General features: G+C 44.0%; 1 protein-coding gene across 4 annotated transcripts in view; it reads left to right on the top strand.

The window, feature by feature from the left end:
- Positions 1 to 14,822, top strand: part of LOC127043896 (dynein axonemal heavy chain 5-like) — a 644,537-nt gene that overhangs the window by 619,023 nt on the left and 10,692 nt on the right. For all 4 annotated transcript variants that reach the window (XM_050938120.1, XM_050938119.1, XM_050938121.1 and 1 more), the window contains 2 exons: positions 1,220 to 1,428; positions 10,787 to 11,008. In XM_050938120.1, the coding sequence (XP_050794077.1) occupies positions 1,220 to 1,428; positions 10,787 to 11,008 (431 nt within the window). The remainder of the gene's footprint in view (positions 1 to 1,219; positions 1,429 to 10,786; positions 11,009 to 14,822) is intronic.

Here is a 14,822-nt window from a genome sequence, read left to right on the forward strand (position 1 = left end):
AGAGAGTGTCACAGAGGTCCCTGGAAGTCACAGATTCTGTGACTTCCATGGCCTCCGTGATATAAACATAGCCTTACTCACAGATGCTGCTATGTGAGAGCTGTCAGCAAGGAATCAGGAGTCCACCTAAACTATGGACTAAAGTTTGGTTCCTTGACACACCACTCCCTTCTCTCACCCCAGGTTTGTCAAATTTTATCTCAGTGAGCCAGAGAATAGTGTAGGAAAGAGGTTTCCAGTGTGGACCTCACCAGAACACAGAGGTAATCTGCTGGATCACCCACCCTCCCATTCATAGTCACACAGATCACCACCCTTTCCCTCCCATGTACAGTTCCCTGAGCCACCTCATTCTATCTGCAATAACATTCAGTCCCTGTGGCAGATATAGCAGTGGTTTATATCAAAATATAATTATTATTTGTATTGCGGTAATACCTAGGGGTTCTAATCAAAACTGGGATACATTGGGCTAGTTGCTATATTTAATTTATTATAGGTGTCTTTAATACAATTTAGGAGCTCAAAATATGGAGGACAGCCAGCTCGCTGTGGACCAGCAGCAAGTGCTCCACAGACCAGAGGCTGAGAACCACTGGTTTACAGAATACTGTGGATTTCACAGTGAGGTTAATTATTTTACAAGCAGTAACGCCAACCTTTTTTAATGGAAACCACTGTACTATATGTAGCATATGTGTGTGGACCACCACTGCCAAAAAGAAAACATTTGACTGTATTTCTGCCATTACTTTACTATTTCACTATTGGGAGCTCTTAGTAATGAAAATGTATGGACTCATCATCTGTAACAAAATAATTGCAATGAATATATTCTCTATCATATACAGTATACATCTCTCTCTGATAGTGTGAAGGAAGACCATTAAAATATACTTATATTGAAACAATTCATCACATTTACAAGCACAGTGTCAATACAGTGAATATAAATTGGGAAAAAAGTTGATTGAAAAAAATCTCTTTATTTCTTCAAATAATATTATAAGAAATGTCCTTTATTCATTATTTAGCCGTGGACTGAGACTTATACGTTTGTTGCAATTAATTGCAAACTGATAAGACTTCGTTTGAACAGTTGTGTAATTAATGCTCAACAAGAGAGATCCTTTTGGATTTAGAATATTGTTTAGAAGTTTTAATTGCCTTTGGAAGCTGGGGAGAAATTAATTCTGTACATGTTTTACTTATAATTCAGGAACCATTATTATGTCGGAAGACTTGCGAGATGCTTTGGATAACATGTATGATGCCAGAATTCCAAAGCTTTGGTTCAAGATTTCCTGGGAATCTGCTACTTTAGGGTTCTGGTTTACTGAGCTTCTTGAAAGAAACCAACAATTTAGCAGCTGGCTGCTGGATGGCCGACCAAATCAATTCTGGATGACAGGATTCTTTAATCCCCAGGTAAGGTTACCAAGTTAGCCCAAACGTGGTATTTTAAATCCTATGCAATAACTAAATGATCACTTGAGGAAGCTTCCAGGTAACTCAGTCATAATTGTGTCCTGAGTTAAATAAGCTCCAAATTGTAAGGATGAGATGTTTATTAGACCAAAATATTGTTACTGAAATAACAGGAAGCAGCACCATCAAGTTATTATAATAATAATAGAACATATATAAATAGACTCAGTGAGTTTCTGCACATTTCAACTCCTTACTCCCTTTTTTTTCTTTCTTTTTCTTCCCTTCCCTTGCCCTGTAATAAGAGTCATTTGTTTGTCATTCATTTATTTAAAGCTCCCTAGAGTATGAAATAATTACATTTAAAAAAGAAAGTTTGAAAAAATGCCATTCATGGATAAAATGGGACTTGCCTCTGGGCCCTTGTGGGCCAGTTCTATAATGTGGCGTTATTCTGTATACAGCACCTAAAATTGTGCTAGGCAATTTGCAGAGAGATAAAGAACACAGTCCCCACACTGCATAGTCTAAAATAGGTCAGACATAACAAAGCGAAAGGCAACAAAGAGAAGGGCTGAGGGTGGAAGAAAGAAATGAAGAATTCACAGCTTCATCATGTGGCTGCTTTGTATGGCTGTGCACACAGATGAAAGTTTCATGATGCAGCAGATATTTCTGGGAACTGTGCCTTCTGGAAATGATGGATTCTGAGATGTCTCAGGTGAGTGCGTGGCCAATTTTGTGGAACCAAGAGTTATTTTAAAGATGTATTTTTATTAATGGATGTTAGCAATGTAAATGTTAGCTGATGAAGTTGCCCAGAGAGAAAAATTACTGATAGAGATGAGTGTGGCAAATATTCTCCTGGTTTGAGGGTGGAGGATATTCAGGTGTCTATCTGGACTGGCTGTTTTGGAGAGTAAATAGTCCACCTTCACAATTTTATAGTCCCAGTGTCCTGTCCTACAGACATCAGAATCCAAGGATATAGGAGACCCATGGTAAACTGCGACAGCATCTGTTGGGTTCAAAGAAGCTACTATAGTTTACCATTTGATTTTGTCCACAAGACTCAGTTAGAGTCCATTACAGGCACTTTAAAATATCCCTGAATTGCTATTATGCTGTCAGATCAGTTGCTGTCTTACCTGTCTCACCAGGGTGCTGTGAGGATCAGTAAGTTACTGTAGATACACTATTTTGGTAATGTGAAGTGCTGTGTAAGCGCCAGTACTTGTCTGGTGTATGGTTAGACATCTCAATATTCATACTGTTTCCTGACATTTTCTTCACTTAGTGCTACTAAATTTTACACTAAAGATACCCCAGAACAGACATAGTTTTCACTTTGGCCATGTTAGTTGGCTTTGTTCATGCCTTGGCCTAGTGACAGGTTTGCAGTTCTGCCAGGCTAAAATGGGCATCCGACTTGTTGGCTCTGGACATCTGGACACCTCAGAAAGAAGCCAAGTAATCAGAATAAAATGTCTCCAAACAAGCTGGGACTTAATAGAGCACAACAACTCAGGAAGAGCTTGCAGAAATGTGCAAATTTAACACTACATAACACACATTTGTAAAATACTCTAAACCTGTAAAGTGTACAGAAGAATCCCTGAATATTGTATGTTTACATGACTGTAATGTTCATTTGTGTCAGCAATTACAAATGTAAGAGTCAGAAGGTTATTTTTGTATTGTCCAGACTGTGGTCGAGTTACCATTTGGTGAGATATTGTGTTATATTTTATTTACAATTATTATAATTGATAATAATATAGTTATGATTTTTTTAAAATCACTATTACATGGATCAGAGATTTAGAAAATGAATTCCCATGTACAAAAATGGGCTCGGAGGGATAAAGAATTAATTTTACTTGCAAAACTGGCTTAATAATAATAACTTATAAATAGTCAAAAACGCATCTCACTTGTATGTCTCAGAAGTCTATGTCTTATCCCCCTATGTATAGACTGCTATCTTCTCTTTGCATCAGTCTATTGCTGATGGTAATGGTTAACACAAGAAAAGAAGATAAATCTGCTGCATTCAGAATACAGTGTGCTCTTGCATTAAAAATAGAGGCCCTGATTCTGTTCTGACTTACGCTGGTTCTAAACTAGGGCAACTTCAGTGACTTCATGTGAAATTCTCCTGATTTATACTGGTGTGAGAGGAGGAACAGGCCCATATGTGAAAGAAACCCTGTTCCTTTCATATCTGTCTATACTTGGCCAAGCAAACCAGATTGAGTAAAATGAGACCTGATCTGGACTATCACCCACCCCAGGAATTAATCTAGCACTAAATCTTTTTTAGAAGTGAGACAAATGTGATTAATATGTGGTTTAAAAAATGTTAGAACCTGTCATGCATCTTTGCCGCTCCAGGCTACAGCCAGCAAATGGTACCCTTGCTCTACTGCACTTTCACTACAAGCTAGTATGGTGGCTTTGTTTTTACTTTTGTGTCAAAAAAGTAGTTTTAATGTGAGTGATAAAAAAAACAACCCCAAACCACAAGCACTGCTTTCTGCTGCAGCAGCGGCATAGTGTGCCAGGCAAGGTAAGAAAGGGTTCTTCTGTAAGGTGCAGTGCCCCATTCTCCAGTGCACACATATTTCCATTGTAACACAACGATGGGTCTATTTTGCAAGCATAGCTGAGAAATATGAAATAAACCATAAACGGAGGCCTCCCATGTTAGCTGGGTGAGGTGAAGAGGAAAACATGTTTATTGTAACAATAAGCATAATTGACTTCAGTCTACCACAGCATATCACCCAGTTGTCTTGGTCCTCCACATCCAAAGAGTCAAAGTTAGATTGTATTAGTTCTTCAAAGGGAAAGAAAACAAAGCTCCTGTTCATGTCAGTAGCCTCTAGTGAATATGCTGAAGGGCATGCAGGTGAGTGGGATTAAATATCTTGCCCTACTTCAAAATCTGAATGAAAATGGCATAGATCATTAGAAACTGAAACAGAACACCACACAATAGTCAGCTGTCACAAGGGAGAGAGAAGTGGTAGGAGAACTGATTTACGTCCTGTTCCTTGTTGATTCACCGTCAGTAATAGTAGAATTGTTGGGCAGCCAGCCCTTTCAGTATCAGCCCATCTCTTGCATTGACTAGGATTCTTTCCAGTGTGCTGATGAGTGTTATGAACCCCGCTATACACAATAAATGGGTCCTGCCATCTTTGTGATAATAGCTGATCTCTGCCTTCTGTCTCAGGCTTGCTCCTAATGGACAGCTATCCTTCCCTTCTTATGATTTATTAGTAGTAGTGTTTTATTTATTATTATCACTATTTCCTTGTTTGGCCAAGCATTTGAACCACTTTCCTCACCCTGCCCTCTGTACTTTAATCTCTTCTCTGTGCTTTCTTTTCTTAGTTTTTCTGGGATCTGGTACCTCTGTGCAGCCTTCTGAATAAGGATACTTGGCTTTTAGTTTTACATGTTTCTACTTTGAAACATTGGTAATGGTATCATTTGTACAGACAGAGAAAAAACATATTCTCGTCATATAGGTTCTGATTTGAACTAATGGGCATATCTGATGACACAATTTGGGCATTACTCACTAACTCCCTTAGCTATATAATAGAGATCCCAACTACTTCTAACCCAATTATAATGATATTTGTTAACACAAAACCGCTTTAAAATGCTCCTGTGCTGGGCTTTCTAGAATGATAGTAGGAAGGTCGCAGTGTAGATTAACTGAGACAGTGTGTTTACCTTATCTTATGCATCTAAGCTCTCTTAACTTGAGGTGTAATACGCACTTACCAAACACACCAGCAGCAGATTCATATGGCTAAGATGTGGCCATGGTAGCATGTAAGATGGGCTTCCACCTTGAATAGTTCCTCGCAAGTCTTCTTCCTTCAGCAAAAGTCTGTATGGGAGGATTTAGATTTCCTGAATCCCTTAAAATTGCATCTTCCAACCTTGTTCATGTCCAGCCTTGTGTTCCAGTTCCTTTGATCTCAGACCTATAAACCTTTGGTAAAAGCATAACTTCTTGTGCACTGCAGACTTAAATCCACCATTGCAGTCATCTTCTTCTCCACTAGTGCACGATTGCAACTTGCCAGGCTCATCTAAGGATCTCCTTGTTGTGACAATATCAAACGAGTGAATATTAAGAATGCGCCATAACTATTGACACTGAAAACTGTTTAGCTTCCTCTCCTCGACTTCTTTTTTTAATGGCCATGTTTCTGCTCCATGTAACAGAGTTGTCATGACTACCATGTGAAACACTTGCATCTTAGTTGTCACACAGCCAGAGGCCTTTGATGATGCTGAAATGCCATGATGGAAGACTGATCCAATGTGTGTGACTTCTCTGGATATAGATCCTCCTGTGGTCAAACAGCTATCCAGGCAGAGAAACTATTCACCCAGTCAGTGTCACTGCCATCAGCATGCAGCATTAGCAGATTGTTTTTTTTCTTTGTTTATAAGAGGTGTGCATTTGGTTTTATTGCCATTGATCTTAAATCCTATAGATTCTGCAGTTTTTTGCAGCTCTTCTATCATTAGCTATGGTTGGTCAGTAGTCTCTTCAGGTAAAGCAATATTATCCACATATTTGAGATCCTCTAAAGATGAATCTTTAAATTTCACACCTCCTACTTTGGCCTCAGTCAGTTTTGTCATCAGATAGTCCATTAGAACATTAAATAACCTACATGAGAGAACACAACTCTGCATATTCCTGATTCTACTCAAAACCAGTCTGTAATGCAACCTTGACCCTCCTACAGCTAAATGTACCAAAGTACAGTTCCTCCACTAGCACACTAAATCCTCAGGCATCCCATACTGTTATAGCAGTATCTGCAGTACTTATTGGTGCACTGAGTACAAAGAAGCTGCAAAGTCTATAAATGTGATGTTAGCTTCCTTTTGTTGTTCTAGTTGTTTTTCATTAATTTTCAATAGAGCATATCTACCATGGATTGCGGATCAGTGGTGTGGAAACCACATTGGTTGTCTCTCATTTTTGGGTGGAGACAATATTTCAGTTGGTTCAGTAATACGATTGTAAATACCTTCCTGATTGGCAGGAGCAATAGTCCCCTATAATTTGAGCAAGCTGATTGCTCTTCTTTTTTTGAAAAAAGGGATGATGCGATCCTTTTTCCAATCTTATGGAATCTGACTCATTTCTTAAACTTTTAAGACAACTTTGTGAAGCCAGTGAACAAAATCCAGGCCTCCGCTCTTTAGCAGTTATGGTAAAATATTGTCAAGACCAGATGCTTTATCATGTCATAACTGTTTAACCACAAGTATAACTTCCTCTAATGTCACCAGCCTGTTTTCTGCTGGATTCATTTTTTGATTGTTATACTTTACAGCTTGGTGGGGATCTGTTAATTAATTCACAAAAATTATCATGTGAGTGCTTAAGTTGTGCATCAACATCCTGGCAGTAGTCTCCATTTTTATCCTTAACTTGCAGAAGCCACAAGAATGGCCTTCCATTTAGGACAAATACACATTTCTGGTCATGTCTTTCAGAGGCTTCCTCAGTGTACTGTGCCATACTATTTCATCCTTGACTATGATCATTCCAGAAGGCCCTCTTGATTGCTCGTTCAAGACATTTCTTTTCCTCTATTATCCATTTCCATGTCTCTTCGGTGACTCACCTCTGATCTGCTAGTGCATCCCTTTTGCATCGCACCTCTTTTTTTCTCTCCCATAATTTGATGTAGTCATCTGTAATCCAACATTGCTTGTTCATTCTCCTTAGTCCCAGCTGTTTTCCAGCAACCTCTCTGATAGAATCCCAAAGTCCATTCTTCCTCTGCGGAATATAGTTGATCATCTAATATAGAATATTTGTTGGAAATCACTACTGGGTAACTATTAGTGATCATTTCTTCGTGATGAACATTGAAGCATTTCCATGCCATAGATGTCATCTCTGGAACTTTTTTTAATGGAACTATTAGGAGTCAATGATCAGATTCTAGAGCAAGATCAGCAATTCTAAATACACATAGATCCACAGATGATTTTAGTCAAGGATTTCAAAATGTGATCCAAAGTTGCCTTGTTGCCTGATGGATATCAAAATGTGTAGTTATGGCACTTGTTTTGCTCAAACCAGGTAGCTATTAAAAATAGTCTGTGTGTGGAAGCACATTCTTATAGATGCACATCATTATCTGATCTCCCTTCCGGTAAGCTGTGTGGTCCCAGTACCAGTTCAGATCCAGTTCGGTCATGGCCAGTTCTCATGTTCATATCTCCCTAAGGTGACAGTATGAAGTCAGGGTGCTGTACCGGATCCAATGTCGTTTAACATGGTAAAAAAAAAAATCAGTATCAGGCCTAGTATCATGTGGAGCATATGCAATAATAACTACCACACATCCTACTTTCAAACTGAAAATGGTGACTATCAGGCATAGAGATGAAGTGTGCCAGGTCTGTATTGCCAGTTTCACCCTCAGGCACAAAGCCAGAGCAACACCAGCGTGCTCATCGTGCATGTAACAATTAAAAGGTCTGACCTCTATAAGTCACAGTTGTGCTCTCGGTGCTCAAATCCCACCATGACTCCTGCACGCTGCATATATCAACATTCAGCCTTTCCAATTCTTCAGCCAGGAGAGTCGTTTTTCCAGCAGCTCTTAACGACCAGTTATTCCACAATCCCATCCTCAGGCACTGACATTGCTGCAGTAAGTGGATATACATTTTTATTATCAGGTTCTTCCACCTCATATTTGGTTTACAGAAGGACCATCATCATTTGGTCTGACTCCTCTGCACATGGCTGATTTAGATGAATCCTGAAGCTTGGTTCTGTTGTGAGTAGCAGATGGAACTGCCAAAGCTGGTGAAGTAGCCAAAGTTTTATGTCCATTTCTTCCACATGCTGAAGCTAGAGATGTTTTCTGGGGATGGCTTGCCAGGCCATCACCCAACCTTCCTGCTTTATCGGGACTTGGGACTGGCACTAGGAACGAGGAATCCAGTAGTGTGACAAACAACACCTGCAGCCATATTGTGTGCGCTAATCCCACCAGTTCTGACAAAAGTAGCAGAGGTGGGTGGACTCAGTACCTGTTTAAACCAAGATGCTGATGACTCAGCAGGTGCCTTTCTTTCCTTGGAAGCAGTTCTGAACCAAGGGCTCAACATGGTCGACTGCAATACAAATCTAAATAGTAAGATTCCCGGATTGTCACTCTGTGTGTCATTCTGAAGCTTGAAATATTGGTGAGTCAGGTGACATGATGGATGCACTACAAGTGTGCTTGAGAGTTCTTTTTGTTCAGAATGTCACCAGGTTCAATCATCACTGGGTTTTGCAGTCTGGATCTGTCCAGTTTTTAAGTTCTCAGTTATTCTGACTTTACGAATTACATGTGTGCAGTGTATAGCTACATTTAGGAATGTATCTCTGCCCTGCCAAGAATCCTAGATCACTGTGATATCAGCGGTAACTCAACCAATCACCCTCTTAACTCTCCAGCTAATTTGCATGCAGTAGTTTCATTGGTTGTGTGAGGGAGACTGCACAGATGGTGGATTACTTGTCCCAAGAACTGCCCCCTGCCACATACCACAGAGCCACCCAAACAAAACAACGCAAATCTCCCAGCACAACACCTTTAGACACAAATCACCACAAGCATAACCAGCATACACAATTACTCAAACACACATAGCCCCTCACAGCAGCACATACTCTTCATTCACCACACACACAATTCACTACAATTCTCACAGCACAACACAACCCCCACACACAATAACCTCAAACACACATAGCATCTTACCACAGCACACACACCTAATTCACAAACAAATCAACACAAATCTCCCAGTATAACAGTCCCTAACCACAAGTGAACACAGCCAGTGCACACAACACAGCCAGCACACACAATAACCCCCAACACACGTAGCCCATCACCGCAGCAAGCAACCCCATTCGCCACTTGCACAAATCCACAGAACTCTCTTAGCACAACATACCTCCCACACAACACAGCCAGTATACACAATTGCCTCAAACATCACTCTGAAGCCTAGAGTGTCTGTTGAGTGAGTGTGAAGTGATAGATACAGCTCCAAGCACAGTGGAGGATTCATGGTTTTTTTCAGACTAGCATCAAGTTCAGTCATCACCAGGATTTGCAGTCTATTACCATCCAGGTTTTAGCTTCTCAGCCATTCTTGGGTTTTTTGTGCACACAATTTTACAAATTACACCTGTGCAACAGTCTGGGCTTTCTGCTACTAGTAGTGAATAATAGTAATGGGCCTGTTCACACAACAGTCTCCAGTACTCACAGTGAAGGTCTTTCATTGCTTCCAATTCCATGATGGTCTCATTTCCTTCTCCCTGACTGACACCACCAGCCTGCTAACCTTACTGCCCCCTTTGCATTCCCCACCCTTTGTTTCACACTTATAACTCACTGCCCGGCACATCTCCCACAGCTGTCCACCAAACCCTCACTCTCTCTATTCCTTGAAATCTTTCCTTAAAACCTACTTCTTCCCGGGCGCCATCTCTCACTTCCCTGAACCTTTGTTTTATTCTTCTTGTCTGTCTTAGATTGTAGCTCTTTGGGGCAGAAATGGATTGCATAGTGTTTCTAAATGCTGTGCCGTTTACTGTGCTGTATAAATGAGCATCAAATGAATAAAATATAATAAAATAATTTAGTATAGCTTTGCAACGAGCCATTAAGCAGTGACTGCATTTCACCCCAGTGATGGCTGCATTTCAGTGGGGGATGATTTGATTCCTGTGCATACTTCCTTTGTACTTCTATTTAAGTTTGTAAAGTGCTTTGGCATCCTTGTGGGATGAGAAGTACTTTTGCAGTGTAACTGACTAACGATATTATTCTTGGAAAAGCAGAGCTGTAGAGCATATAGTGAAATACTAAAATTATTTGTGGCCAAGCAATTGCCTGTGTTCAGGAATGACACAAACCACATTAAATTAATCTGGCATATTTGTCAGATCTCTCGCCATCTGTCCAAAGTATCTGTAGCTGTAAAGTATGTCTGCTAAGTGGGCTCCTTTATGCATGTAACGTTTAATACATTAAATTAAGTCTAACTGCTGGAGGCTTTTTGGCACCCACGTCCAAATAGCAAATCCATAATGGGGCATATCACAGTGATTATATATGAAAACAGTTGGTTTTCACTATTGCACTTCATTTGATAAGCAGATGACATTATGTAGTGTAGCACTTTATGCTTTTAAGTCTCTGTTATAACCAAATAAGGAGTAGTAGTGGGACATGGCTAAACCTCAAACTTTCCTTTTCTCTCTCTACTTAACATTGTTTTACTACAGGGATTCCTAACTGCCATGCGTCAGGAAACGACACGCTTGAATTTAGCAAAAGGCTGGGCGCTCGACAGTGTTATTTTACACAATGATGTAACCAGGATGATGAAAGAAGATATTAGCAGCCCTCCTCCTGCTGACATTGGTGGGGTTTACATATATGGCCTTTTCCTGGACGGAGCAGGTTGGGACCGTAGGAACGCCAAGCTAACGGAGTCTGCACCAAAGGTTAGTGTCAGGTTATCAGCAAAGAGAGTGTGGCACAGTTACAGCATATTAAATAAAGCCTGGTCAGTAGTAGGGTGCTTTAAGGAAACATTCAGTGTGACTAGGACAGTAATTGCACAATATATTGTAGTTGGGATAAAATACTGCCTGGGGGACACGAATAGATTGATAGCAGCTTCATGCCCTGGAATGTGGAAAAGTCCGGCTTGCGGGCAGGTTTGTAGAAATTTTGGTGGTACCCAGAACCCGCGTTCCCCCAAACTCTGCCCCCCACCTGCCTAAGGCTCTGGGAGGGAATTTGGGTGGGGGGAGGAGGTCTGGGGTGCAGGCCCTGGGCTGGGGCAGGGGGTTGGGGTGCAGGACAGGTGAGAGATTGGGCTCTGGAAAGGCATTTGGGTGGGGGAGGGGGTCTGGGGTGCAGGCTCTGGGCTGGGGGTGCGAAGAGAGGGGGTGTAGGCTCTGGGAGGGCGTTTGGGAGCGGGAGAGGGTGTGGAGAGAGGGGGTGCAGGCTCCGGGAGGGAGTTTGGGGGCTGGAGGGGAATATGGGAAAGGGGTGGAGGTGCAGGCACTGGGAGGGAGTTTGGGAGTGGGAGGGGGCTGCGGGCTCTGGGAGGGGGTGGGGGGTGCAGTGCTTACCTGGGGATCCTAAGCAGAGTGGGCTGGGAGTCTCCATGTGCTGCTACCCGCAGGCACTGCCCCTGCAGCTTCCCATTGGCTGCTGGGGCACTTGGGGAGGGACACAGGCTTACCCGGTCCAGAGGCTGCAGGGAGGGGCTGGCAGCCATGTGGAGTGAGCAAGCAGGAAGCCACTCAGCTCTGCTGCGCTGCCGGTAGTGAGTGGGGCCCCAGGCTGTTTTAAATAGCCCCAGGGGATGCGTGGGGCAGGGGTGCCCCGGGCAGATGCCCAGGCACCAAGGGGCCCATAGAACTTGCCGCCCGTTTGCTCCCCAGAATGTTAACACTCAGACACATAACACAAGGTGCTGCTCTTGGAAGACAAAGTTGATCACACAAGTACCTCTCATCTGCACATCCGGAAGAGTTGTTTTGACATGTGTATGGCTGGCCACCCTCTTAGCCAGGGGGTGAAAGCTGTGTCCAAGGCTGACTAGGGAGGAAAGGATAAATATGGGGGTGGGTTAGAACAATGAAGCTCCATTGTGAAGAGGAATCTCAGGATCTCATCTGGGATGGGTTTAACTATAGCAGGTCAAAGTCATACTCTTCTGCTTCAGGGAGCCACAGGTACGTAGCTACATAATAGTAATACCCACGTCCACATTGCTTTAAGCTGTGCTCCCATCAAAACTTGTAAGCTAAGTAGGACAGGGTATGATAGAAGCTACTGGAGACCAAACCATTGGGGTCATTGAAATCCTTGGCATTTTTTTACACAAGTAGATGTGTTAGCTCTGAGGTCTTGCTCCAACTTCAGTTTGGATAAGTTTTTCTAAAAACAGTTGCCTCTGTGATGTCAGCTGGGTGCAGTATTCTTCAGTTCCCACTCTAGACTGTTCTGTAGGGTTCCTGTATTCTGTAAAATGTTGCCAGGCTTTGCCCCAGAGGTAACTACATTGCAGTCATGGGTCAGGGAATTCCTGTCTGTGGTTGGTAAATCACTTACGCCTCCCACTGGCTGAGAACTGTGTCTGAGATCTTTGCCATTGTGACAGCCAACTGTAACGTTCTGTGTTCATGGTAAGATGTCTCCCACATGTGTGCCTTTCCTGACTGACTGAAGCAAATTATAAACTTCCTGTAGTCAAGCAATGCGTAATATACAATTTCTATGCAGCGAATCCTATGTATAGCTGTAATTAAACTGACTCTTGGTGTCAGATATTTAGCTGCACACAAGTATAATGTGTAGTGATGGGTAAATCTCAGACAGTTAGATTTGGCTTGGATAAACCTCCAATGGGCACCACTGCTAGCAAAACAACTCAGGCAAGGGGACTGCTAGTAGCAGCTTCTCCTTTGAAGCTCCACTACTCCCAATCAGCAAAGAGGAGAAGGGTGGGGAAAGAATGAGGAAAGCTAATGAAGAGGCAGGGAAAGAGAAAGAAGGCGGCTCCCCCACCACTCTCCCCACTCTCCTCTACTCCTTAGCTCTTTTATAGGTCCCCCTCCCACTGCCTTTACCTTCCCGGTCCCCCCAACCCGTCACCCTGGGGCTTTCACTGGCTTGATGATAGTTTTGTGATAGTGCAGGGCTAAGCAGCAGCGTGGGGCTTCCATTCTCTGGTGCATCTGCTAAGAGCCAGGCAAAGCAGCTTCCCAGCAGCACTGCTGTAAGCAAAGAAGCAGCAGAAAAAGTCGGGGGGTGGGCCATGCCCCTTGATGTCCACTGCAGTGCTGTGCCACTTGTGTGCTACCTAGTCAGCTGCAGCGGCACAGGAGGCGGCGAACAGAGCGGCGAACAGGGGAGTTTCAGTGGGAGTGCTGTTGGAGGAGCAGGTTTTTGTGGTTTGTGGTGTTTGTGTGTGAGTGAGTGTGTGTGCAGGCTGCTAGGGGCTGTGTGCTGAGAGCGAGGCTGAGCCCTGAGTTGGGGGCGGGGCTTACCTGATTAGGGGTCCTATATAAGGAGCCAGGCACTCAGGTAGCGGCACAGTCAGCTGCAGCGGCACGGGAGGCGGCGAACAGAGCGGCTAACAGGGGAGTTTCAGTGGGAGTGCTGTTGGAGGAGCAGGTTTTTGTGGTTTGTGGTGTTTGTGTGTGAGTGAGTGTGTGTGCAGGCTGCTAGGGGCTGTGTGCTGAGAGCGAGGCTGAGCCCTGAGTTGGGGGCGGGGCTTACCTGATTAGGGGTCCTATATAAGGAGCCAGGCACTCAGGCAGCGGCACGGGAGGCGGCGAACAGAGCGGCTAACAGGGGAGTTTCAGTGGGAGTGCTGTTGGAGGAGCAGGTTTTTGTGGTTTGTGGTGTTTGTGTGTGAGTGAGTGTGTGTGCAGGCTGCTAGGGGCTGTGTGCTGAGAGCGAGGCTGAGCCCTGAGTTGGGGGCGGGGCTTACCTGATTAGGGGTCCTATATAAGGAGCCAGGCACTCAGGCAGCGGCACGGGAGGCGGCGAACAGAGCGGCTAACAGGGGAGTTTCAGTGGGAGTGCTGTTGGAGGAGCAGATTTTTGTGGTTTGTGGTGTTTGTGTGTGAGTGAGTGTGTGTGCAGGCTGCTAGGGGCTGTGTGCTGAGAGCGAGGCTGAGCCCTGAGTTGGGGGCGGGGCTTACCTGATTAGGGGTCCTCTATAAGGAGCCAGGCACTCAGGCAGCGGCACAGGAGGCGGCGAACAGAGCGGCTAACAGGGGAGTTTCAGTGGGAGTGCTGTTGGAGGAGCAGGTTTTTGTGGTTTGTGGTGTTTGTGTGTGAGTGAGTGTGTGTGCAGGCTGCTAGGGGCTGTGTGCTGAGAGCGAGGCTGAGCCCTGAGTTGGGGGCGGGGCTTACCTGATTAGGGGTCCTATATAAGGAGCCAGGCACTCAGGCAGCGGCACAGGAGGCGGCGAACAGAGCGGCTAACAGGGGAGTTTCAGTGGGAGTGCTGTTGGAGGAGCAGGTGTTTGTGGTGTTTGTGTGTGAGTGAGTGTGTGTGCAGGCTGCTAGGGGCTGTGTGCTGAGAGCGAGGCTGAGCCCTGAGTTGGGGGCGGGGCTTACCTGATTAGGGGTCCTATATAAGGAGCCAGGCACTCAGGCAGCGGCACAGGAGGCGGCGAACAGAGCGGCTAACAGGGGAGTTTCAGTGGGAGTGCTGTTGGAGGAGCAGGTTTTTGTGGTTTGTGGTGTTTGTGTGTGAGTGAGTGTGTGTGCAGGCTGCTAGGGGCTGTG

The sequence above is a fragment of the Gopherus flavomarginatus genome, chromosome 2 (assembly GCF_025201925.1).
Source record: "Gopherus flavomarginatus isolate rGopFla2 chromosome 2, rGopFla2.mat.asm, whole genome shotgun sequence".
Lineage (NCBI taxonomy): Eukaryota > Metazoa > Chordata > Testudines > Testudinidae > Gopherus > Gopherus flavomarginatus.